This window comes from Corythoichthys intestinalis, chromosome 13, assembly GCF_030265065.1.
Source record: "Corythoichthys intestinalis isolate RoL2023-P3 chromosome 13, ASM3026506v1, whole genome shotgun sequence".
In the NCBI taxonomy this organism is placed as follows: domain Eukaryota; kingdom Metazoa; phylum Chordata; class Actinopteri; order Syngnathiformes; family Syngnathidae; genus Corythoichthys; species Corythoichthys intestinalis.
The window spans coordinates 7,213,419-7,238,893 of record NC_080407.1 but is presented as its reverse complement, the minus strand read 5'-3'; the positions used below and the strand labels follow the sequence as shown (position 1 = coordinate 7,238,893).

The following is a 25,475-nucleotide window of genomic DNA, read 5'->3' as shown; positions in this document are numbered from 1 at the left end:
TTCTACAAACTGGATAGATGACAAGATTTTTGTCAGGGACTGTACATCCTATGTTCTTAAGTAGTTAAAATTTGGCATTTAATATGTGAGGAAATGGGGGGAAAATAAAAATCAGGAGATGGAGGTTGTCAGTTATTGCTGTTTTTGTTTCTCGAATCATTGAAAAAATACAATTTTTAATGAAAATCTGTTTTTGTATGTGTTATAGAAATTACTGACCAAAACAGTTTTCTTTGCATTTCATTAGTTTTGAAAAAAAGAAAAAAAAAGAAAAGAAATATAAAAACATAAATAAATTAATAAAATTTCAGGCTCCATGGTGACCTTCACGTCAGGGAGTTCCAGCAAGAAATTCTAACCACTTTCACCCCTGGTCCCTACAGTGGCAAACCTACGTTCTTGGATTTAACTGAGAATTTTCTAACTTGCTCTGACGTCATCATAACATAAGTAAATCTGTATTTCCGGTGGAAAATAGAACGTGGTACCGCCCCCTCCTTCGACCCCACCCTTCTTGAACCTCTTGATTCGAAACTTTGACCAAAGTGCTCTCCGCGGTTGATCCGATTTGCGAAATTAAGAGAAAAATGTACTTGAGACTGTGCGGTTAAACTTTTGGGATCGACCACCAAGCTACCGGAGGAGGAGGAGGGTTGACATCAGCGAAAACTTTGGCTTGGCCGGGCGAAAATGGAGAACGACATCCTGGAGATGGAGTCCTTGTCTGACGCCGAGGAACTGGAGGGAGATGCCCGCCTCGAAATGATAGCCGAAGACGTCGGTGAGGAGACTTTTTTACACTTCGATTGTTTTTTTTACCGAGAAACGTGCGCACATATGGCATGTGAAAGTCCATCCGTCCATGATCCGTGAGTCATTCCTGAGCAAAAGTATGTTAAAACCATTTCACAGAAGCATTTGTAGTGGCTTCCACTACTCTTTTTATGAGTTCCTTGCAAATCAAACATATTTTTACCCAAGTGCGGGCGTGTCCCCATGCTTTTCATAAAATCGTGTCCTAAAGGGATGTCACATGGGCCTTCTGACATTTCCTTAGATGTTGTTGTTCTGCCTAGCAACCGCTCATTTGTTGTTACTTCCATTCCTTGAGTGGAACCACACAAATCTTAGAAGTGGGAGAGATTGAAGTCATAAGTGGAGTTTTTGGGGGGGGGGGGTTTATGGCTAGTGTCGGAAAAGTATCATTGCATGTAATTGACTATCCTGTATATATAAAACAACAAAAAAAGATGTTTTTATCATGGGTCAAATTTTTTTCTCTGAACAGATCATGTGACTAGCACCTTAGACGGTATTTTGCTTTGCGTATTATTTAAAAAAAAATAAAAATAAAAAAAATATATATATATATATATATATTTTTTTTTTTTTTTAATGATTTTTTTTCATTTTTCAAATGATTTTTTTCCTTTGATTGAAAACATTTTTTTTATGATTGAAGCAACTTTTTGGGGAATTGAATGATTTAGACACAAATATCCAACCCATAATATGGCCCAAACACAAAAAGGATTGCTAAAATCAAAGAAAACTTTTTTTTTAAATGAAAAATAATGTGTTAAAATGCAAATTTTTGAGTCTCAAATATTTTTTCGCATTCAAAAACTTATTTCTTTGATTTAAATTTTCTTTTTTTTTTTTTGATTGAAATGATTTTTCTTTTGAAAATATTTTTTTTTTGTATGAAGCAACTTATTTTTTGATTGAATAATAAAGGCACAAATGTCCTAGCCAAAATGTGGCCCAAACACAAAACAACATTACTTCAATCAAAAAAAGTTGCTTCAATAATTTTTTTTTTTTTTTAAATAAAAATAAAAAATATATAAATATATATATACGTATATATATATAAAAGTTGTAAAGCAATAAAACTGCAAAAAAATGAATGAAATGAGCAAACAAACAAAAAAAATGTTTATAATGGGTCAAAATTATTTTTGGAGCACCTTAGATGGTCATTTGCGTTGTATATAATTTTCAACAACAACAAAAAATTTAAAAATGACTTTTTTCTTTGATTTAATTTTATTTTATTTTTTTTATTGAAGCAACTTTTGGGGGGGGATTAACTGATCTAGACACAAATTTCCTAATCGTATATGGCCCAAACAAAAGGATTGCTTCAATCAAAGAAAACTTTTTCAATGAAAAATTAAGTCTTCAAATGCAAAATTTTCAATCTCAAATATTTTTTCGCATTCAAAAACGTTTTTTTGATTGAATTTTTTCTTTTTTTGATTGAAGTGATTTTCTTTCTGAAAATCTTTATTTTCTTTAAAGCAACTTATTTTTTTCATTTCATAATAAAGCCAAAAATGTCCTAGCCAAAATATGGCCCAAACACAAATCAACATTACTTCAATCAAAAAAGTTGCTTCAATCAAAAAAATAAATAAAAATAAAACAGCTTTCTCTTGCATTTTTTTGAGTTTTTTTTTTTTTTTCGAGTTTCAAATTTATTTTTGCATTCAAACACATTTTTTTTTCATTGAAGCGACTTTTTTTTTGGTTGAAAATATATATTTTGATTGAAGCAACTTTTTTTCTCCGCCCAGGGGATACAATTTTTGACTGGGTAACTACATTGGCACGACACCGGCAGGCGTACCAAATTCAATGGATGACGATATTGGCAAAAAGTATTGCCTAAGCAGCCTGATTTAGAATCCCCCTCAAGAATGATGGGAAACAAACAACGCTCATTGTCAAATTATTATTATAAATATTCTTGTAAGTTAATTTTATTGCTGACGCTGTGTTTCGGGGTCATCAATATATTGTGCCCCCCCTGCCCCAAAAGTCAAACTCCGACTATGCACCAAAGTCGTGGAGGTAGGGAACACACCACAAATTTTGCTACTGAAACTACATCACAGTTAACATAAAATTAAACTGTGTGAACTTGCAAAACTCCAGTAGGAAGCTGCTTAGAGAGAAATGCCCTTCTGTTTGTGTTTTCTACTGTTAAGGTTAATTAAACTGTGAAAAATGGAGTGAACTCTGCTGGAAACTATAGAACCCGAAAAACATTAGCAAGAATCTACTTAGAGAGTGACGGGTGCTGCATAACCTCACACAACACAATATGCGCAAAACCCCTGTTCACCTAATCTGTTTGGTCTTATTAATGTCCCATCCCAGGCAAAAAGTGTACATGCAAATTATGCTGTTATATCATCCCTACCAATGTTGACACCAAACCGACGCCCTTGGTTTTGGAAGTCTATCGCTGTCAGAAACATGATCGATCATGTGTAGATGCTCAGTATCAAGTTTCATTTTACACAAACAAGAAGAAAGTTATTGATCCCTTCCTCAGAGAAACCCAAAATATCTATTAGTGCGCTTTGCTTTAATGGATCATCAATTATTCACAGCCACACTTTGAAGCATTATTTAAACTGAAAAGAGTATCTAAATGAAAGCACACGAAAAAGTGCGACCCTCCCTGTAGGAAGACAGACAGGAAGTCCTATTCAGAAGGGGGAGGGCATGAAACAGGCATAACTGCATGTCGAAACGTGTTCCCCGGCCCGTGCTAAAATAAATAACACAGCGAGAATTCATAAAAGTTGCATTGTTGTTACGTGTGATTACAGTGTATCACAAAAGTGAGTACAGAACTCGCATTTCTGCCGATATTTAAGTATATCTTTTCATGGGACAACACTGACAAAATGCCACTTTGACACAATGAAAAGTAGTCTGTGTGCAGCTTATATAAAAGAGTTAATTTATTTTCCCCTCAAAAAAACTCAAAATATAGCCATTAATATCTAAACCTCTGGCAACAAAAGTGAGTACACCCCTTAGAAACTACATCCCGAAATGTCCAAATTGAGTGCTGCTTGTCATTTTCCCTTCAAAATATCATGTGACTCGTTAGTGTTACTAGGTCCAGGTGTGCATAGGGAGCAGGTGAGTTCAAATTTGTAATGCAGCTCTCACACTCTCTCATACTGGTCACTGAAAGTTCCAACATGGCACCACATGGCAAAGAACTCTTTGAGGATCTTAAAAGACATATTATTGCGCTACATGAAGATGGCCGAGGCTACATGAAGATTGCCAACTGTTAGGTTTTGTGTTGGTTCCCTTCTTGTGTATTCCTGTGATTACCCATTGATTTCACCTGTTGTGCCTGCTCCTAGTGTATCCGCCAATCTGCATCCTTCTGTGTCACCCATCTGTTCCTCGTTGTCTCGTTACCCCTTGTCTCTGCTCCCAGTTTCTTTTCACTCCTTGTTGCGTCATTGTCAATGTCACTTGGGGGCGGCCGTGGCGCAGTTGGTAGCTGGAGTTGTCCTTGGACCGAAAGGTCAGTGGTTTGATTCCCGGCTACGACTGCCCACTGTCGAAGTGCCCTTGGGCAAGGCACTGAACTCTGATTTGCCTTGCATGGCAGCAGCCCCACATGTGAATGTGTGTGTGAATCGGTAAATGTGTGCTAATGTAAAGCACTTTGGGCATGGCAACCATGCAGATAAATTCGCTATATAAGTACTGTCCATTTACCATTTTTACCATTTTACTCCCCTTCGTGAAAGTTGTCACACCTGGACCTAGTAACGCTAACGAGTCACATGACATTTTGGAGGGAAAATGACAAGCAGTACTCAATTTGGACATTTAGTGATGTAGTTTCTAAGGGGTGTTGTATGGTATTATTGACATCATCAATATTGGCATCACTTGACAGACAATAAAACAATCGTCATTCAATCTGTTTCTACCTCCTGATTAAGAGGCCTCCCTGATCCTAGTGTACGGCACAATACACATGGCAGCCACGCACCACCTAAAAGATTATGTAAAGTTTCCATAATTCCTTATTCAACCTTTGTTTTTCTTGCACAGTTTACCCTGAGGAGTTTTTACCAACATATCACAGTATTCCAGAAGGCTTGACGGTAGTTAAAGTGCAACTGGTGAGTGATGCTTGTCTCGTTTGTGTATGAAGTATCATTTTTATTGTTTATGTAATACTAGTAAATGTCATTTCTGGAGAAATTGCAATGGGAAGCTTTGCTGTGATGGACACTTAACTGTTTATTTGGAGGGTGGGTGAAGTAACTTCCTATTGATTTTAGGGCATTTATGAGGTCACTTGCTTTAGATCTTGGAAATGAATGAGACTGGGTGAAGACTAGGCAGATTCTGACAACCTTGGGCAAAAATATCACAGTATTTCAATTACAGCTCTAAAATGTGTTATTTGACATATCTGGGTTAAAAAAAACTTTTTTCCATTGAACAGGATTTTTATTATTCCAAAACAACATGTGAGCAAATTAGAACATGAGTACAGTGGTATGAAAAAGTATCTGAACGTTTTGGAATTTCTCAAATTTCTGCGTAAAATCACCATCAAATGTGATCTGATCTTTGTCAAAATCACACAGATGTAAAAACAGTATCTGCTTTAACCAAAACCACCCAAACATTTATAGGTTTTCATATTTTGATGAGGATAGCATGCAAACAATGAAAAATAAGTAAGCGAACCTTCTGCTTAAGGAGACTTAAAGAGCAATTGAAACCAACTTTTACCAAACAACTTAAGTCAGGTCTGTGCCAAATCACTGATGAGTGGTTTACAGCTGCCCTGCCCACTATAAAACACACACCTGGCAAGAATTGTCTTGATGAGACGCATTGTCTGATGTGCATCATGCCTCGGTCAAAAGAGCTGTCTGAAGACCTGTGATCAAGGATTCTTGATTTGTATGAAGCTGTGAAAGGATATAAAACCATCTCTAAAACTCTGGATGTTCATCAGAGAAGTTGTCTACAAATGGAGAGAGTTTGGCACTGTTGCTTCTCTTCCAAGGAGTGGCCGTCAACCAAAGATGACGCCAAGAGTTCAGCGCAGAATACCCAGAGAGGTAAAAAAGAACCCTTGAATGTCTGCTAAAGACTTAAAGAAATCACTGGCACAGTCCAATATCTCTGTGCACACATCAACTATATGTAAAACTATGGCCAAGAATGGTGTTCATGGGAGGACTCCACGGAGAAAGCCACTGCCGTCAAAAAAAAAACAAAAAAATGTACCTCATTTAATGTTCACAAAAAGGCACTTGGATACTCCACAGAAGTTTTGGCAAAATATTTTGTGGACTGATGAACCCAAAGTTGAATTTTTGGGGGGTAAAACACAACGTTATGTGTGGAGGGAAAATTGGAACAGCTCACCAGCATCAACTCCTCATACCCACCGTGAAGCATGGTGAAGGGAGCATCATGATTTGGGGCTGTTTTGCTGTCTCAGGGCCCGGACAACTTCATGAATGGAAGAATGAATTCAAAAGTTTATCAGGACATTTTGCAGGAAAACCTGAGGCCGTCTGTTAGACAGTTAAAGCTAAAAAGAGGATGGATGCTGCAACAAGACAATGATCCAAAACACAGAATTAAATCAACTTCAAAATGGTTTCAGAAGTTCTGAAGTGGCCAAGTCAAAGTTCAGACTTGAACCCCATTGAGATGCTGTGGCATGACCTAAAGACAGCGATTCATATCAGATATCCCAGGAGTGAACTACAGCAGTTTTGTAGAGAAGAATGGGCCAAGATTAGTCCTGATCGATGTGCCGGACTGATCTGCAGCTACATGAAGCGTCTAGTTGAAGTTATTGCTGCCAAAGAGTGGGGCCCACAAAATATTAAAGGGTTTACTTACCTATTTTTCCCCCTTCTGTCATTGTTTCCATCCTAACCTCATTAGAATATTGAAACCTATAAATGTTTGAGTGGTTTTAATTCAAGCAGACACTGTTTTTTCATCTGTGTGATTTTGACAGAGGTCAGATCACATTTGATGGTGATTTTATGCAGAAATGTGGGAAATTCCAAAAGGTTCAGATACTTTTTCATACCACTGTATAATGAAATATTCTAAATAAAATTCAAGTAAATGCCATCCTTCAGGTGAACCTAAACCAGAGGTCCCCAAACTACGGCCCGCGGGCCGGATATGGCCCGCCTCCACATTTGGTTTGGCCCCGAATATTTTTTTTTTTCCCTCAATAGTGTTATTTATTTCCTGGCTTGTTCTGTGAATAACCCAGAGAGGGTTATTTGGTTATTATCTATTTAATTAATAGTGTTATTATCAATTATTATTATATTATATTTAATTATATTACATTATTATTATTATTATTATTTATTTTATTTACTTTTGTTCCGTGAAGAATCCAGAAAGGGTTATTTGACAGTGGCTTTCTGAAAAACAATGAATTTTTACATTTAGGCACTCCTGCAATCATCACACTTTTTCTATTACAAACTGACCCGGCCCCTCATCAGAGAAGGGAAAAGCTATGTGGCCCTCACAGGAAAAAGTTTGGGGAACCCTGGCCTAAACCCTCAGCTACAGCTCAAAATTATTATCATCAGAACAAAAATAAATGAGTTATTGCCCAATTTCTGTATTTCTTTTACCACCACTAGACACACTAAGCACGCTGGAGTTACCTCTCATAGCTGGTGGGAAATGTTCATAACAGCGTTTACAAATCTTTCATTTTGTATAAAGTGACGGGTGGTCAAGTCAATGCTAAATCATATTGGAGGTATTGCCTCCTCTGGCAGCCAACCATGTCTGTTGGGCCCTCTTCCTCTCAGCCGCAGCCGTCTGTTAGTTTTCTGTAGCCGAAGTATTCCCGTACTAACGACTTCGTTTTCTTCGATGGGGAAACGTTCTGGTGCTATACCTCCTCCAGCCATCGTTAGCACAGCTGACTCCCTGAGCAACAACCGGAGGTAAATGCTGCTGTTGCAAGTAACGGACATAGAAAATAGCTAATTCCGGCAAATGTCTAGTGGAGACAGTGAAATTTAGGTTCAAAATTGTGAAGTTTTGGTCAGAATATGGAAAACATTCAGACTTTTACATGACATGCAAAGCTACGATCAGACATTACTAGCTTTGGGACTTAGAGCCACGGGTATAATCAAACCATATTGTCGAAAGCCGTAGAGGTCAAATGGCGTAATGTTTGTTCTTCCCACATCACCTGCATGATACATACCGACGTTTAAAACCTCGCACACGCTCTCGACGCCGCACACGGTGCAGCCGTCCTCTCCTCGCCGAACATCATGAAAGAAGCGGAATATGAGTTTGAGTCGGTCGACTTGCCTCACGATCCGCGCTTTCGCCCGCAGGCCGAGTTCGACGACAAGCCTGACTCTCTCTTCTTCAACGACGGCGTCCGGCGGATCGACTTCATCCTGGTCTATGAAGATGAGGACAAGAAGGAGTTTGAGAAGCGACACACATTCGCACGCAGAAAGGTACTTTTTGGCTAAACCTGTACTTTTGTACTTCACCCGTTAAAATGCCAACAAATATTAAAACTCAATACAAAGACATTGTTTTCTTTGTACATAATGGTTTATCACTATTGACGTGGACTATTTGCAAAGGGAGTTTAAGTTTGCTTCATCTTAAAAGTGAAGCAGACATTCATATTTATCATGACATTGCTCTTTTTTCATCGCTACCTTGTTGTTCCTGCTTGTTTACACCTGCAGTAACGCAACAATGAGTTTTCTTTCTGGCAAGTTAGCAGTTTGGGAATCGTATCCAGTCACGTATTCGTTTTCCCAGCTTATTTAAGGGTGTGCTTCAGCCAAAACAAACAGCGACGGTATTCATTGTACAGTCCCGGAGAAAACTCTTGTCGCTTATCCATTTTGTAGAAACAATTGCTAACTAGCCCTGCAAGCAGGATTCAACGGGCCCTAGGGAGTCCTGTGTCGATTCCTCTAATTTCTTTTCAGTGATTTTTTGGGGGGGATCATTAGGTTTTTTTTCCCTTCCAGGATTAGTTGGTCTTGTAAAAAATGCCATTTCCTGTTCCCAGCAGGGGGCGCCAGGCCTAATGGGTGATATTTCAATGAAGTCGAGTTCAGGCTGGGATACATCACGTACATGCCAAATATGAGAAAGATTGAACGTTGTATGGGGGAGTTATTAGTCATCTTCTGAATTTGGTGTTTTGTCCAAAAATTGTCCGACTTTGGCACCCCATCGACTTTGGCACAATGAAATACATGAAGTAGCAGAGTGTGAAGCAACAGCCTTAATGAGTCAAAGCAGTTCTTCACTGCTGTCATCAGATGAACCAATTTATCCCTAATATATTTCATTAAAAAGTACATAGTATTTTTTTCTCCCACAGAAGTAGTTTTATCCCTAATATATATCATTGAAAAGTACTTAGTATTTTTTTCTCCCACAGAAGTAGTAGCAGAGTGTCAACCCTAAGCCCTAACCCTAAACCCTAACACAAAAAAAATGCCCCGCACAGGTCAGGCCCGTGATTGAAAAATCACCATTTTGATATGTGTAAATTTTGGTGAGTTTTCGAGCATGTTCAGAACTTCAAATTGTCCATTTTCATTTGCCCTGAAGAAGCCTTAACCCTAAACCCCAAAAAAGGCCTACTTTGGTACTCCGCCCAGATCAGGCCCGTGAATGAAAACTAACCATTTTGATAACTTAACATCTCATATGTCTCATGAAGAGTCTCACCAATTTTGAGGAGGATCCAACTAACTGCCTCGGCGCAATGGTCTCAAACGTGCACCCTGGTTTTTGACAAAAATGGGATGTTTTTCAACATTCAATCCAAAATACCCGATTTCCTGTTGGGTTTGGTATTTGGGTGCAAGAGACTTTTTGAAGCATTTTTGCACAAGGTATCGACTCTCCAAATTTAATTGCTCTACGTTAAAAAAAACCTAAATGGAGAGGCCATTTCTAAAAATTCCAGGGGGTGCGGCTGAGCCATTTTTTCACAATTTTGGCAAATTATCAAAATTTTCGCGAATCCGCATGTTGGTGCAAATTTTGGTGAGTTTTTGAGCATGTTAAGACCTCCAAATGGGCCATTTTCATTTGCCATGAAAAAAGAATAACAATAATCCTTTGCAGAACAATAGGGCCTTCGCACCTGTTGGTGCTCAGGCCGTAATAACCTGACTTTGAATTATTCAATTGGTTTCAGAAATGGCTCATATGAAAGCTAAGACCCTCCTTAATGATGTTGAATTTACAAAAATATATTTGTTTCACTGAAAAAAGATTGATCATTTAATGAAGACATAAAGTTCAAATTTTGGCAAGACAAAAGTTTTGTCGCCTACAGAAAGTAGTGTGAAAATTGAACAAAAAATGTATTTCAAATACAAAAATATGTTACGTAACATAAGTGAATTAAGTAGTGGTGCTGTGAGATCCAAATTTAATATTTTCTATGACTTCCATGGGCTTCGGCAAGGATTCATACAATTTATTGATGAAGTCATGAGGAACATCAAAGAAAGCAGTCTTGCATGTGTCCCAGAGTTCATCAACATTCTTGGGTTTCGTCTTCCATGCTTCCTCTTTCATCATACCCCAGACATGCTCAATGATGTTCATATCATGCAATTACAGATGGTGGAAAAGAACGCCATTGTTTCTGGTTTTTGTAAATCTCACTGGAACGGCACCAAACAAAAGTTCCAGCATCATCACCTTGTCCAATTTAGATTCTTGACTCATCACTGAAAATAAACTTCATCCAGTCATTCACAGTCTACTTTGAGGTAGAGATTGAAATATGCGATGGAGCACCATCCTGCTGCAGAATTTGTCCCTTTTTATGGTTAGGAAAGTAAGAGGCAGCTAAGATGTGTTGATATTTCAGATTTTTCATGTTGCCTTTCCACCCTGCAGATCTCTCAGGGTGCAGACAATTAATAAACCGTGTGGCATTTGCCAAGGCCCATAGCCTGTCAAAAGGATGATCGCTGGAAAAGTGGCAAAAGGTGGATTTTTCAGATGAATCTTCCATTGAATTACACCACAGTTGCAGCAAATATTGCAGGAGACCTACTGGAGCCTGCGTGGATCTGAGATTCACTCAGAAAACAGTGAAGTTTGGTGGTGACTAAATCAAGGTCTGGGTTTACATCCAGTATGGGGGTGTGCAAGAGATCTGCAGGGTGGAAAGTCAACATAGATAGTCTGAAATATCAACAAATCTTAGCTGCCTCTTACATTACTAACCATAAAAAGGGACAAATTCTGCAGCAGGATAGTGCTCCATCGCATACTTTAATCTCTGCCTCAAAGTAGACTGTGAATGACTGGATGAAGTTTATTTTCAGTGGTGAGTCAAGAATCTGCATTGGACAAGGTGATGATGCTGGAACTTTTATTTGGTGCCGTTCCAGTGAGATTTACAAAGACCAGAAACAATGGCGTTCTTTTCTACCATCTGTAATCGTGACCCTCCTTGTGACCCCCTGAAAGAAGGACAAGTATACCCACTGAGAAATCTGATCAGGGACTGTCCAATTCCCATGATCTTTATGCATTGAACTAGTTGGAACATGCATTGATTATTAGTCATACTACAACCCCTAACAAAAAGTATGGAATCACCAGTCACGCACACCCCATACTGGATGTAACCCCAGACCGTGATTTTGGCACCACCAAACTTCACTGAGTGAATCTCTGATCCATGCAGGCTCCAGTAGGTTTCCTGCAATATTTGCGGCAACTGTGGTGTAATTCAATGGAAGATTCATCTGAAAAATCCACCTTTTGCCACTTTTCCAGCGTCCATCCTTTTGACAGGCTGTGGCCCTTGGCAAATGCCACACGGTTTTTTAATTGTCTGCACCCTAAGAGATCTGCAGGGTGGAAGGCAACATACGGTGGGGCAAATAAGTATTTAGTCAACCACTAATTGTACAAGTTCTCCGACTTGAAAATGTTAGACAGGCCTGTAATTGTCAACATGGGCAAACCTCAACCATGAGAGACAAAATGTGGGGAAAAAACAGAAAATCACACTGTTTGATTTTTAAAGAATTTATTTGCAAATCATAGTGGAAAAAAAGCATTTGATCAATACCAAAAGTTCATCTCAATACTTTGTTATGTACCCTTTGTTGGCAATAACGGAAGCCAAATCTTTTCTGCAACTCTTCACAAGCTTTTCACACACTGTAGCTGGTATTTTGGCCCATTCCTCCTTTCAGATCTCCTCTAGAGCAGTGATGTTTTGGGGTTGTCGTTGGGCAACACGGACTTTCAACTCCCTCCACAGATTTTCTATGGGGTTGAGATCTGGAGACTGGCTAGGCCACTCCAGGACCTTGAAATGCTTCTAAAGAAGCCACTCCTTTGTACCCCTGGCTGTGTGTTTGGGATCATTGTCATGCTGAAAGACCCAGCCACGTCTCATTTTCAGTGCCCTTGCTGATGGAAGGAGATTTTCAGTCAAAATCTCTCGATACATGGCCCCATTCATTCTTTCCTTTATACAGATCAATCGTCCTGGTCCCTTTGCAGAAAAACAGCCGAAAAGCATGATGTTTCCACCCCATGCTTCACAGTGGGTATGGTGTTCTTCGGATGCAATTCTGTATTCTTTTTCCTCCAAACACGAGAACCTGTGTTTCGACCAAAAAGTTCTATTTTGGTTTCATCTGACCATAACACATTCTCCAGTCCTCTTCTGGATCATCGAAATGCTTTCTAGCGAACCGCAGACAGCCTGGATGTGTACTTTCTTCAGCAGGGGGACACGTCTGGCAGTGCAGGATTTGAGTCCCTGGCGGCGCATTATGTTACTGATAATAGCCTTTGTTACTGTGGTCCCAGATCTATGTAGGTCATTCACTAGCTCCCCCCCTAGTGGTGCTGGGATTTTTGCTCACCGTTCTTGTTATCATTTTGACGCCACGGGGTGAGATCTTGCATTAAGCCCCAGATCGAGGGAGATTATCTCTGGTCTTGTATGTCTTTCATTTTCTGAAAATTGCTCCCACAGTTGATTTCTTTACACAATAGGTGTCAAACCAGTTCCACAAAGGGCCAAGTGGGTGCTAGATTTGGTTCCAACCGATACCGCGGAAACAGTTTAACCAATTATTTTTCTGTTGAAACAAGTTTAACTGATTACCCATGTCCTCTTCATTGGTTGGAAAGAAAACCTGCAGCCACTTGGCCCTTTATGGAGTCAGTTTGAGACCAGTGCTTTACACTAAGCGTTTTACTAGAGATGTCCCGATCGATCGGGTCCGATCACGTCATTTTCAAAGTATCGGAATCGGCAAAAAAATATCGGCCATGCCTTTTTTTAATATATATATATATTTTTTAATTAAATCATTTTCTAATTGTATTTAACGTTACAGACATAATATGTTACACTCATCCAGAGTCTTTAGTTTAGGCTTAAGGTAGGGTTATCAAATTTATCCCAATAATGGCGGTAATTATTTTTTTTTAAAATGTACCACGTTAAAATATTTACCGCAATTAATGCATGCGTTGCACAAGCCACTCACGCATTGTCGTGCTTAATCTGTAATGGCGCCGTTTCACCTATATAGAGAGATAAAAGGCAGCGTAAAATGAGTAAAGTGAATTTTGGCAGCCTTTGGAGCCTTTTTTTAATTGGCTAAAGCCTTACAATCCCTCTACCTACGATTGGAAATATCATGGGAAGCAATGCGGGGAAGCAAGGTAGCAATTGATAATTTTCTTAACACCTTATGTTATTTCCCAACGCAGACAAGATATATCAATTGGTAGCACTACGCACAGTCATGGTTCCACTTCCCATCATGCATTTGGCCATGGCTACAGTATCATTTACTGAAAGCTCAACAAATACACTAGATGGCAATATTTAGTCACAACATACAAAGTCATAAGTCTTTCTATCCGTGGATCCCTCTCACAGAAAGAATGTTAATCATGTAAATGCCATCTTGAGGATTTATTGTCATGATAAACAAATTCAGTACTTATGTACTGTATGTTGAATGTATATATTCGTCTGGGTTTTATTCATTTTTTTCTTAATGCATTGCCAAAATGTATATGATCGGGAAAAATTATTGGGAACGATTGGAATTGAATCGGGAGCAAAAAAAAAGCAATCGGATTGGGAAATATCAGGATCGGCAGATACTCAAACTAAAACGATCGGGATCGGATCGGGAGCAAAAAAACGTGATTGGAACAACCCTACGTTTTACCTATTGCAGATTCAGTCTTCCCAGCCTGGTGCAGGTCTACAATTTTCTCTGGTGTCCTTCGACAGCTCTTTGGTCTTAGTGGAGTTTGGAGTGACTGGCTGAGGTTGTGGATAGGTGTCTTTTGTACACATAATGAGTTAAAACAGGTGCCAAAAATACAGCTAACAAGTGGGGCTTCTTTGACAGCCAGAAATCTTGCTTGTTTGTAGGTGACCAAATACTTATTTTCCACTCTAATTTGGAAATAAATTCTTTAAAAATCAAACAATGTGATTTTCTGTTTTTTTCCACATTCTGTCTCTCATGGTTGAGGTTTACCCATGTTGACAATTACAGGCCTCTCTAATATTTTCAAGTAGGAGAACTTGCACATTTGGTGGTTGACTAAATAAATACTTATTTGCCCCACTGTAAATAGTCTGAAATATCGACCAAACTGCCTCTTACATTCCTAACCATAAAAAGGGACAAATTCTGCAGCTTAGTACAGCCCCTGACTTTTGTCAGGGACTGTATGTGTTAAGCCTTCTGATGGGAATGATGGGAAAACTTCCTGGCTTAGAAGGAAGTTGAGAAGATTGAGGTCATGTCAAGTAGTTTAGTAACGAGAAAGCATCTTCATCCTCTACAGAGACGGCGGGAGTACTTTGAAGCTAGTCTGATGAAAATGGGAATGGAGTTGGAGGCAACACCATCTGTAAGTGGGTTCTTTTTCAAATTGTGTGCCGTAATATACTCGATTTTAAATGGAGCTGCCATCCAGGTAGTGGACGAAAACCTGGTATTCGTCAAAGTGCACATGCCGTGGGACACGCTGTGCACGTACGCCGAGGTGCTGCACATTCAGCTCCCCATCCAGCCCAACGACCTGTTGTCGAAGCGCTCGCCATGGTGGCAGTGGCTGTCCATAGCCACCAAGCCTTTTTACCCGAGCGAGAGCCTCATCACCAAGGAGGCCGAGTTCTTCACCGCCCCCTTCGAGAAGGCCCGCCTGGAGTACTTCTACGTCAAGGACAAGGATACTTTCTTCACGTCCTCAATGCGGAGCAGGATGGTGAGCTCGCGGTTCAAAATGACTCTTTATAATATCGCGGGATTCCAACGATTCTATCTTTCAGGCTTATTATATTTTAAGTCGAGCCCCGTATGAGATAAGAGGCAGAGTGAAGAAGTTCGGCATCCGAAAACTGTTGGACGGTGGCGTTTACAAGGCTGCCTACCCTCTCCATGACGTAAGTGTTGATCGTCACCAGTGAACGTTCTTTGGATGTTCATCATGTTTTATTTGTTGATCTAGTGCAGGTTCAACGTCAAGTCCAAAGAACAAGACTGCCCCAATGAGAGGTTTCGCCTCTACAAAGAATGGGCCCACCCCAAAAGCTTCTACAAGATGCAACCGCTCAACCTCATAAGGTAACGTCGTCAGAATAGGAAATGAGATCAGCACATTTTCCAACACTGTTGTCATATTTTCTTTCTTCTACAGGAAGTACTATGGTGAAAAAATTGGTATTTACTTTGCCTGGTTGGGTTTTTATACCATCATGCTGGCTATAGCTGCTGTTGTGGGCCTGAGTTGTTTCATATACGGATACAAAACGCAAGAAACCAGCACGTGGAGGTACAAATCACACATGTACATTGGTGTGAAAAAGTATATGAACCTTTTGGAATTTCTCACATTTCTGCATAAAATCACCATCAAGTGTGATCTGATCTTTGTCAAAATCACACAGATGAAAAAACAGTGTCAGCTCGAACTAAAACCACCCAAACATTTACAGGTAAAAATGTCCCGATCGATCGGGTCCGATCACGTCATTTTGAAAGTATCGGAATCGGCAAAAAAATATCGGACATGCCTTTTTTAAATATATATATTAGGGCTGTCAAACGATGAAAAATTTTAATCGAGTTAATTACAGCTTAAAAATTAATTAATCGTAATTAATCGCAATTAATCGCAATTCAAACCATCTATAAAATATGCCATATTTTTCATCCATCCTCTTTTTAGCTTCAACTGTCTGACAGACGGCCTCAGGTTTTCCTGCAAAACTTTTGAATTCATTCTTCCATTAAATATTGCAAGTTGTCCAGGCCCTGAGGCAGCATACAGCCCCAAATCATGATGCTCCCTCCACCATGCTTCACGGTGGGGATGAGGTGTTGATGTTGTTGTTGTTTCATGACGTTGTGTGTTACTCCCAAACTATTCAACCATGGTTTTATCAGTCCACAAAACATGTTGCCAAAACTTTTGTGGAGTTTCCAAGTGCCTTTTTGCGATCATTAAATGAGCAACAATGTTTTTTTTTTGAGACAGCAGTGGCTTTCTTCGTGGAGTCCTCCCATGAACACCATAGTTTTACATAGAGTTGATGTGTGCACAGAAATATTGGACTGTGCCAGTGATTTCGTTAAGTCTTTAGCAGACACTCTTGGGTTCTTTTTTACCTCTGAGTATTCAGCGCTGAACTCTTTATACAAATCAACAATCCGAGATCGCAGGTCTTCGGGCAGCTCTTTTGACCGAGCCATTCTTACCGGGTGTGTATTTTATAGTGGGCAGGGCAGCTTTAAACCACTCATCAGTGATTGGGCACACACCTGACTTAAATTGTTTGGTAAAAATTGGTCTCAATTGCTCTTTAAGTCTCCTTAGGCAGATGGTTCACTTACTTATTTTCCCCGCCTTCTGTCATTGTTTGCATGCTATCCTCATCAATATATGAAAACATAAATGTTTGGGTGGTTTTAGTTAAAGCACCAAACTGTTTTTACATCTGTGTGATTTTGACAAAGATCCGATGACATTTGAAAGTGATTTTATGCAGAAATGTGAGAAATTCCAAAAGGTTCAGATACATTTTCATACCACTGTATATGGTTTTAATCTCTTCTGCAAGTGATAGCGAATGGTCATGTTTTAGTGTCATTGACTGTCGTGTTTATTTGTAGCATAGAAGTATGTGATCCTGAGATTGGAGGCAAAATAGTGATGTGCCCGCAGTGCGACCAGGAATGCAAATACTGGCGGTTAAACAGCACCTGTGAAGCTTCAAAGGTACGATTAGTATTAAGTCAGAGATCTTAAGCTAAAGTTACTGCTTTCTGTTTTGTAGAAACTGTGCATATTTGACAACTTTGGCACCCTAGTGTTTGCGGTTTTCATGTCAATTTGGGGTAAGTCACACTATCGTGTTTTTTTTTTTTCTCCAAACACTACTCAGACGTGCCTCCAATCAGTGTTTGTCTTCATATCCTCGCTGCAGTGACGCTGTTCCTGGAATTTTGGAAGCGTTACCAGGCTGAGCTGGAATACCAGTGGGACACGGTGGAGTTCCTGGAGCAGGAGGAGCCGCCTCGGCCAGAATATGAGGCCAAGTGTATATACGAGAGGAAAAATCCAATCACAGGGGTGAGTGTATTCTCAGTTTTGCTTAAGTGGGGAGAGACAGCGAGAACTAAAAGTGGTATTTGCTATGTGGCAAAATGGATTTTGTCATGTGGCATTTTTTTGCCATGTGTCAAAATGGATTTTGCCATGTTGCATTGTTTTTGCCATGTGCCATTTTTTTGCCATGTGGGGAGAGACAGCGAGAACTAAAAGTGGTATTTGCTATGTGGCAAAATGGATTTTGTCATGTGGCTTTTTTTTTTTTGCCATGTGGCAAAATGGGTTTTGCCGTGTGGCATTTTTTTTGCAATGTGGCAGAATGGATTTTGCCGTGTGGCATTTTTTTCCCATTTGGCAAAAATGGATTTTGCCATGTGGCATTTTTTTTGCCATTTGGCAAAATGGATTTTGCCGTGTGGCATTTTTTTTTTTTGCCATATGGCAAAATGGATTTTGCCATGCGGCATCTTTTTTGCCATGTGGCATTTTTTTGCCATGTGGCAAAATAGATTTTACCATGTGGCATTTTTTTTTGCCACCATGTGGCATTTTTTTGCCATGTGGCATTTTTTTTGCCATGTGGCAAAATAGATCTTACCATGTGGCATTTTTTTTTTGCCATGTGGCAAAAAGGATTTTGCCGTGTGGCATTTTTTTTGCCATGTGTCAAAATGGATTTTGCCATGTTGCATTGTTTTTGCCATGTGGCAAAATCCATTTTGTCATGTGGCATTTTTTTTGCCATGTGGCATTTTTTTTTTGCCATGTGGCAAAATGGATTTTGCCGTGTGGCATTTTTTTGCAATGTGGCAAAATGGATTTTGCCGTGTGGCTTTTTTTTTTGCCACGTGGCAAAATGGATTTTGCCATGCGGCATTTTTTTTGCCATGTGGCATTTTTTTGCTATGTGGCAAAATGGATTTTGCCATGCGGCCTTTTTTTTTTTTGCCATGTGGCATTTTTTTGCTATCTGGCAAAATGGATTTTGCCATGCTGCATTTTTTTTTGCCATGTGGCATTTTTTTACCATGTGGCAAAAATGGATTTTGCCGTGTGGCATTTTTTTGCTATGTGGCAAAATGGATTTTGCCGTGTGGCATTTTTTCTGGCATGTGGCAAAATTGATTTTGCCAAGTGGCATTTAAGTGTATGTTCCAAATCACAGCCACACATGTTTTTCTGCCATTTCCGTTAGTGTATTTTGTGTTGTTTGATATTTGTGAATGTTTCTTTGTGCTCAGGCCTCTCTTGTAAAAGAGATATTAATCTCAATGAGACTGCCTGATAAAATAAAGATGAATAAAATTTAATATGAATGAAACATTTAAACGTGGTTAGCCGTCAATGGCATAGCCTGCCTTGGTTGTCAGTTGAATGTAAATGTGCTTTAATGTAAAGTGTATAGTCAAAAATCATTTAAAATGAATAGAAAATTTGGATGTGCATAGCCGTAAAGGGTATGGACGTGCATTGCCTGCAAAACTGCCATATACCCCGAAAAAATGCCATATACCCCAAAAAACAATGCGACAAACCAAAATCCATTTTGACACATACCAAAACAAAATGCCACATGGAAAAATCAATTTTGCCACATGGCAAAAAAAAATGCCACACGCCAAAATCAGTTTTGCCATATGGCAAAAAAATTGCCACGTAGCAAAAAAAAATGACACATGGCAAAAAAATGACACATGGCAAAATCCATTTTGCCACATGGCAAAAAAATGCCATATGGTAAAAAAAAGTTGCCACATGGCAAATACTGTACCACTTTTGGTTCTTGGCCCTGCTGGGTCAAAGTTACAGCAGTTTTGTGGTTGTGTGTTTTAGGTGAAGGAAAAAGTGCCATACACAGCCTGCGGACGATGCGTTCGGGTGTCCATTGGAATAGGCACGGTTTTATTCTGGGTAAAATAATTCTTCCCAAGATGTCCCTTCAAAGCAAAAGTTATCACAGTGACGTTTTGATAATTGCCTTTTCAGATATTACTGATTTTGGCATCCATCGTGGCTATCACCGTGTACCGCCTGGCCGCGTTCTTCGCCTTCTCGGCTAGGCTGCGAGCGCAGGACCTGAAGGAACTGGAGCCCCTCAAGGAGTACGTGACGCCGCAGATGGCCACGTCGGTCACGGCCTCGATCATCAGCTTCGTGGTCATCATGATTCTTAACACGCTATACGAGCGGGTCGCCATCTGGATCACCAATTTTGGTGAGTTGCTAAAATGTAACGTGAGGAATTTCAGGCTGACTTATGAACAATTCTTCACCTAACAGAGCTGCCAAGGACCAAAACGGACTATGAGAACAGCCTGACACTCAAGATGTTCCTCTTCCAGTTCGTCAACTACTACTCGTCTTGTTTCTACATCGCCTTCGCCAAAGGGAAAGCTGTCGGATATCCCGGACAACCTGTGTACCTTGTGGGAAAATATCGTAACGAAGAGGTAAGGATTGATGCGTGTCCACTCTGAGCTCTTTTAGCTGTAATGTATGTTCTTTTTTTTATCAGTGTGATCCTGGCGGTTGTCTGATCGAACTGACTACTCAGCTGTCAATCATCATGGGTGGTAAAGCCATCTGGAATAACATCCAAGAGGTCTTATTACCGTAAGAGCCCAAAAATGACTCTATAAGAGACAAAAATTCAATCCGGGCTCAACTTAAACATCACCTTTGCGTTTCGCAGATGGGTGAAAAATTTGATCTTTCGCTACTGCACGCGTTCGTCGTCACAGAAGGCAATCCCTCGCTGGGAACAAGACTACCAGCTCCAACCCATGTCCAAACTGGGACTCTTCTATGAATATCTTGAAATGGGTAAGAAGTGAGAAGGAATACAACCTCGACATAGTAACTTGCAGTTGTATGAAAAAGTAGCTGAACCTTTTGGAATTTCTCACATTTTTGCATAAAATCACCATCAAATGTGATCTGATCTTTGTCAAAATCACACAGATGAAAAAACAGGATATACAGTGGTATGAAAAAGTTCTGAACCTTTCGGAATTTCTCACATTTCTGCATAAAATCACCATCAAATGTGATTTGATCTTTGTCAAAATCACACAGATGAAAAAAACTGAATATACAGTGGTACGAAAAAGTATCTGAACCTTTTGGAATTTCTCACATTTCTGCATAAAATCACCATCAAATGTGATCAGATTTTTTTCAAAATCACACAGATGAAAAAACAGGATATACAGTGGTATGAAAAAGTATCTGAACCGTGCGGAATTTCTCACATTTTTGCATAAAATCACGATCAAATGTGATCTGATCTTTGTCAAAATCACACAGATGAAAAAACTGAATACACAGTGGTATGAAAAAGTATCTGAACCTTTCAGAATTTCTCACATTTTTGCATAAAATCACCATCAAATGTGATCTGATCTTTGTCAAAATCACACAGATGGAAAAACTGAACATACAGTGGTATGGAAAAGTGTCTGAACCTTTTGGAATTTCTCACATTTTTGCATAAAATCACCATCAAATGTGATCTGATCTTTGTCAAAATCACACAGATGGAAAAACTGAACATACAGTGGTATGAAAAAGTGTCTGAACCTTTTGGAATTTCTCACATTTCTGCATAAAATCACCATCAAATGTGATCTGATCTTTGTCAAAATCGCACAGATGAAAAATCAGAATATACAGTGGTATGAAAATGTTTCTGAGCCTTTTGGAATTTCTCACATTTCTGCATAAAATCACCAAAAGATGTGATCTGATGTTTGTCAAAATCACACAGATGAAAAATCTGAATACACAGTGGCACAAAAAAGTATCAGAACCTTATGGAATTTCTGCATAAAATCACCATCAAATGTGATCTGATTTTTGTCAAAATCACACAGATGAAAAAACTGAATATACAGTGGCTCAAAAAAGTATCTGAACCTTATGGAATTTCTCACATTTCTGCATAAAATCACCATTAATTGTGATCTGAACTTTGTCAAAATTACACAGATGAAAAATCAGAATATACAGTGGTATAAAAAAAAGTATCTGAACATTTTGGAATTTATCGCGTTTCTGCATAAAATCACCATCAACTGTGATCTGATCTTTTTTAAAATCACACGGATGAAAAAACAGGATATACAGTGGTCTGAAAAGGTATCTGAACCTTTTGGAATTTCTCACATTTTTGCATAAAATCACCATCAAATGTGATCTGATCTTTGTCAAAATCACACAGATGAAAAAAACTGAATATACAGTGGTATGAAAAGGTATCTGAACCTTTTGGAATTTCTCATATTTTCCCCTAAAATCACCATCAATTTTGATCTGATCTTTGTTGAAATCACACAGATGAAAAAACAGGATATACAGTGGTATGAAAAAGTATCAGAACCTTTTGGAATTTCTCACATTTATGCATAAAATCACCATCAAGTGTGATCTGATCTTTGCCAAAATCACACTGATGAAAGAAAAAAAAAACAGAATATACAATGGTATGAAAAGGTATCTAAACCACTTGGGAGAGGAGCAACAGTGCCAAAACTCTCCATTTGTTGACGACTTCTCTGACATCCAGACTTTTAGAAATGGTGTTTTATCCTTTCCCAGCTTTATACAAATCAACAGTCCTTGATCGCAGGTCGGAGGAAAATTCTTTTGACCGAGCCATGATGCACATCAGACAATGATTCACATCAAGACAAATTTTTACTAGGTGTGTGTCTTATAGTGGGCAGGGCAGCTTTAAACCATTCGTTAGTGATTGGGCACACACCTGACTTAAATTGTTTGGTAATAAAATGGTTTCAATTAGAGATGTCCCGATCGAACGGGATGCCGATCACGTCATTTTCAAAGTATCGGAATCGGCAAAAACATACCGGACATGCCTTTTTTTTTTTTATATATTTTTTAAATAAATCATTTTCTAATTGTATTTAACGTTACAGACATAATATGTTACACTCATCCAGAGTCTTTAGTTTAGGCTTAAGGTAGGGTTATCAAATTGATCCCGTTAACGGCGGTAACAATTTTTTTTTAATTTATCATGTTAATTTTAACGCAATTAATGCATGCGCTGCACTGCCCACTCACGCATTGTCGCATTCAATCTGGAATGGCGCCGTTTTACCTATATATATATATATATATATATATATATATAAAGCTAAAAGACAGCGTAAAATGAGTAGAGTGAATTTTGGCAGCCTTTGGAGCCTTTGTTTAATTGGCTAAAGCCTTACAACCCCTCTCCCTACAATTAGAAACATCGTGGGAAGCAATGTGGGGATGAAAGGTAGTAATTGATCTTTTTCTTAACACCCTATGTTATTTCCCAACGCAGAGAAGATATATCAATTGGTACCACTAAGCACAGTCATGGATGCACTTCCCATCATGCATTTGGGCAGAACAGATGGCTACAGTATCATTTACTGAAAACTCAACAAATACCCTAGATGGCAATATTTAGTCACAATATACAAAGTCACATTTATCCTTTAAGAATTACAAAGTCTTTCTATCCATGGATCCCTCTCACCGAAAGAATGTTAATAATGTAAATGCCATCTTGAGGATTTATTGTCATAATAAACAAATACAGTACTCATGTACTGTATGTTGAATGTATATATTCTTCCGAGTTTTATTCATTTTTTTCTTAATGCATTGCCAAAATGCACTGTATATGATCGGGAAAAATTATCGGGAATGATTGGAATTGAATCGGGAGAAAAAAACAACAACAATTGGATCGGCAGATTGTTCATTTACTTATTCCTTCCCCTTCTGTCACTGTTTGCATGCTGTCCTCATTAAAATAGGAAAAGCTGTAAATGTTTGGGTGGTTTTAGTTCAGGCAGATACATCTGTGTGATTTTGACAAAGATCACATCACATTTGATGGTGATTTTATGCAGAAATGTGAGAAATTCCCAAATGTTCAGATACTTTTTATCACCACTGCATATTTCTTTTCCTACGTTTTTCCAATTTGCATAGTCATCCAGTTTGGTTTCGTCACCCTCTTCGTGGCCTCCTTCCCCCTGGCTCCCGTCCTGGCGCTTGTCAACAACTTATTCGAAATTCGCGTGGACGCCTGGAAAATCACCACGCAGTTCCGCCGTATCGTACCGGAAAAGGCCCAGGACATCGGTGCCTGGCAGCCCATTCTACAAGGCGTCGCGATCCTGGCCGTCGCCACCAACGTGAGCTCCCGTGTCGGCTAGTTTGCTGTCCTAAATTATACGAAACCAATCGTGGATTCTTCGGTACTGAGCGCAGGCTATGATCATCGCCTTCACCTCCGATATGATCCCACGGTTGGTTTACTACTGGTCGTTCTCCGTGTACCCGTATGGACAACACGACTCTCAAACCATGCGAGGCTACATCGAAAGCTCTTTATCCATCTTCAACATCAGCGATTTCTCCGACTACAGCAGGCCGCTGAGCACGCCGTACAACATCACCACTTGCAGGTATAAAACGGAAACAACCTCCACCCTCTCTAAAGACTTCTTACCATTGTAACAAACTTTTTTTCCCCAGGTATCGAGATTTCCGCTACCCTCCCGGGCATCCAAAAGAGTATGAGCACAACATCTACTACTGGCATGTGATCGCTGCCAAAATGGCGTTTATAATTGTTGTCGAGGTAAGATCATATGCAGCAGGTTTCACGCTCACAAAACCGTTTTGATTTACTCCCGTATGTACTTTGACAGCACATCGTTTACCTGACCAAATTCGTCCTTTCCTACGTCATCCCGGACGTGCCGTACGCCGTCAAAGAACAAATCAAGCGGGAGAAATACCTGACCCAGGTGATCCTGCATGAGACAAACCTCAAACTCGTCACCAAGCGCCTGAAGCCCGCCCATGACGTCGCGGGAAAGAACGGGGACGGCAAGCCGGCGAAAGAGGAAATTGAACTGGATTTTTGAAAAAAGCGAGCATGTTGGACAATAGGGAGAAACACTACTCATGTGCTGGAATACAGTGGGGCAAATAAGTATTTAGTCAACCAAAAATTGTGCAAGTTCTCCTATTTGAAAAGATTAGAGAGGCCTGTAATTGTCAACATGGGTAAACCTCAACCATGAGAGACAAAATGTGGAAAGAAAAAACAGAAAATTACATTGTTTGATTTTTAAAGAATTTATTTCGAAATTAGAGTGGAAAATACGTATTTGGTCACCTACAAACAAGCAAGATTTCTGGCTGTCAAAGAGGTCTAACTTCTTCTAACGAGGCTCAACTTGTTAACTGTATTAATGGCACCTGTTTTAACTCATTATCTGTACAAAAGACACATATCCACAACCTCAGTCAGTCACACTCCAAACTCCACTATGGCTAAGACCAAAGAGCTGTCGAAGGACACCGGAGACAAAATTGTAGACCTGCACCAGGCTGGGAAGACTGAATCTGCAGTAGGTAAAACGCTTGGTGTACAGAAATCAACTTTGGGAGCAATTATTAGAAAATGGAAAACATACAAGACCACTGATAATCTCCCTCGATCTGGGGCTCCGTGCAAGATCTCACCCCGTGGCGTCAAAATGACAACAAGAACGGGGAGCAATAATCCCAGAACCACACGTGGGCACCTAGTGAATGACCTACAGAGAGCTGGGACCACAGTAACAAAGGCTACTATCAGTAACACAAAGTGCCGCCAGGGACTCAAATCCTGCACTACCAGACGTGTCCCCCTGCTGAAGAAAGTACACGTCCAGACCCGTCTGCGGTTCGCTAAAAAGCATTTGGATGATCCAGAAGAGGACTGGGAGAATGTGTTATGGTCAGATGAAACCAAAATAGAACTTTTTGGTAGAAACACAGGTTCTCGTGTTTGGAGGAGAAAGAATACTGAATTGCATCCGAAGAACACCATACCCACTGTGAAGCATGGGGGTGGAAACATCATGCTTTGGGGATGTTTTTCTGCAAAGGGACCAGGACGACTGATCTAAAGGAAAGAATGAATGGGGCCATGT

General features: G+C 39.6%; 1 protein-coding gene across 1 annotated transcript; it reads left to right on the top strand.

Moving 5' to 3' along the window:
* Positions 1-495: 495 nt before the first annotated feature.
* Positions 496-24,547, top strand: ano6 (anoctamin 6). Its single transcript, XM_057856090.1, has 20 exons — positions 496-781; positions 4,882-4,952; positions 8,196-8,324; positions 14,713-14,778; positions 14,845-15,135; positions 15,200-15,313; positions 15,379-15,494; positions 15,568-15,702; positions 17,043-17,148; positions 17,207-17,267; positions 17,357-17,502; positions 19,315-19,392; positions 19,468-19,696; positions 19,762-19,931; positions 19,997-20,094; positions 20,174-20,304; positions 23,476-23,681; positions 23,758-23,954; positions 24,025-24,130; positions 24,201-24,547. Exons 1-20 carry the CDS (start codon positions 691-693, stop codon positions 24,417-24,419), a joined length of 2,760 nt encoding a protein of 919 aa, XP_057712073.1. The 5' UTR covers positions 496-690; the 3' UTR covers positions 24,420-24,547.
* The last annotated feature ends 928 nt before the right edge of the window (positions 24,548-25,475 follow it).

Excerpts from the sequence above, each read along its gene's own strand:
- ano6 (XM_057856090.1), top strand. The coding sequence starts at position 691 with ATGGAGAACGACATCCTGGAGATGGAGTCCTTGTCTGACGCCGAGGAA. Across the intron at positions 8,325-14,712 it reads ACACATTCGCACGCAGAAAG|AGACGGCGGGAGTACTTTGA; the intron begins GTACTTTTTGGC and ends CATCCTCTACAG. Across the intron at positions 19,697-19,761 it reads CATCTGGATCACCAATTTTG|AGCTGCCAAGGACCAAAACG; the intron begins GTGAGTTGCTAA and ends TTCACCTAACAG.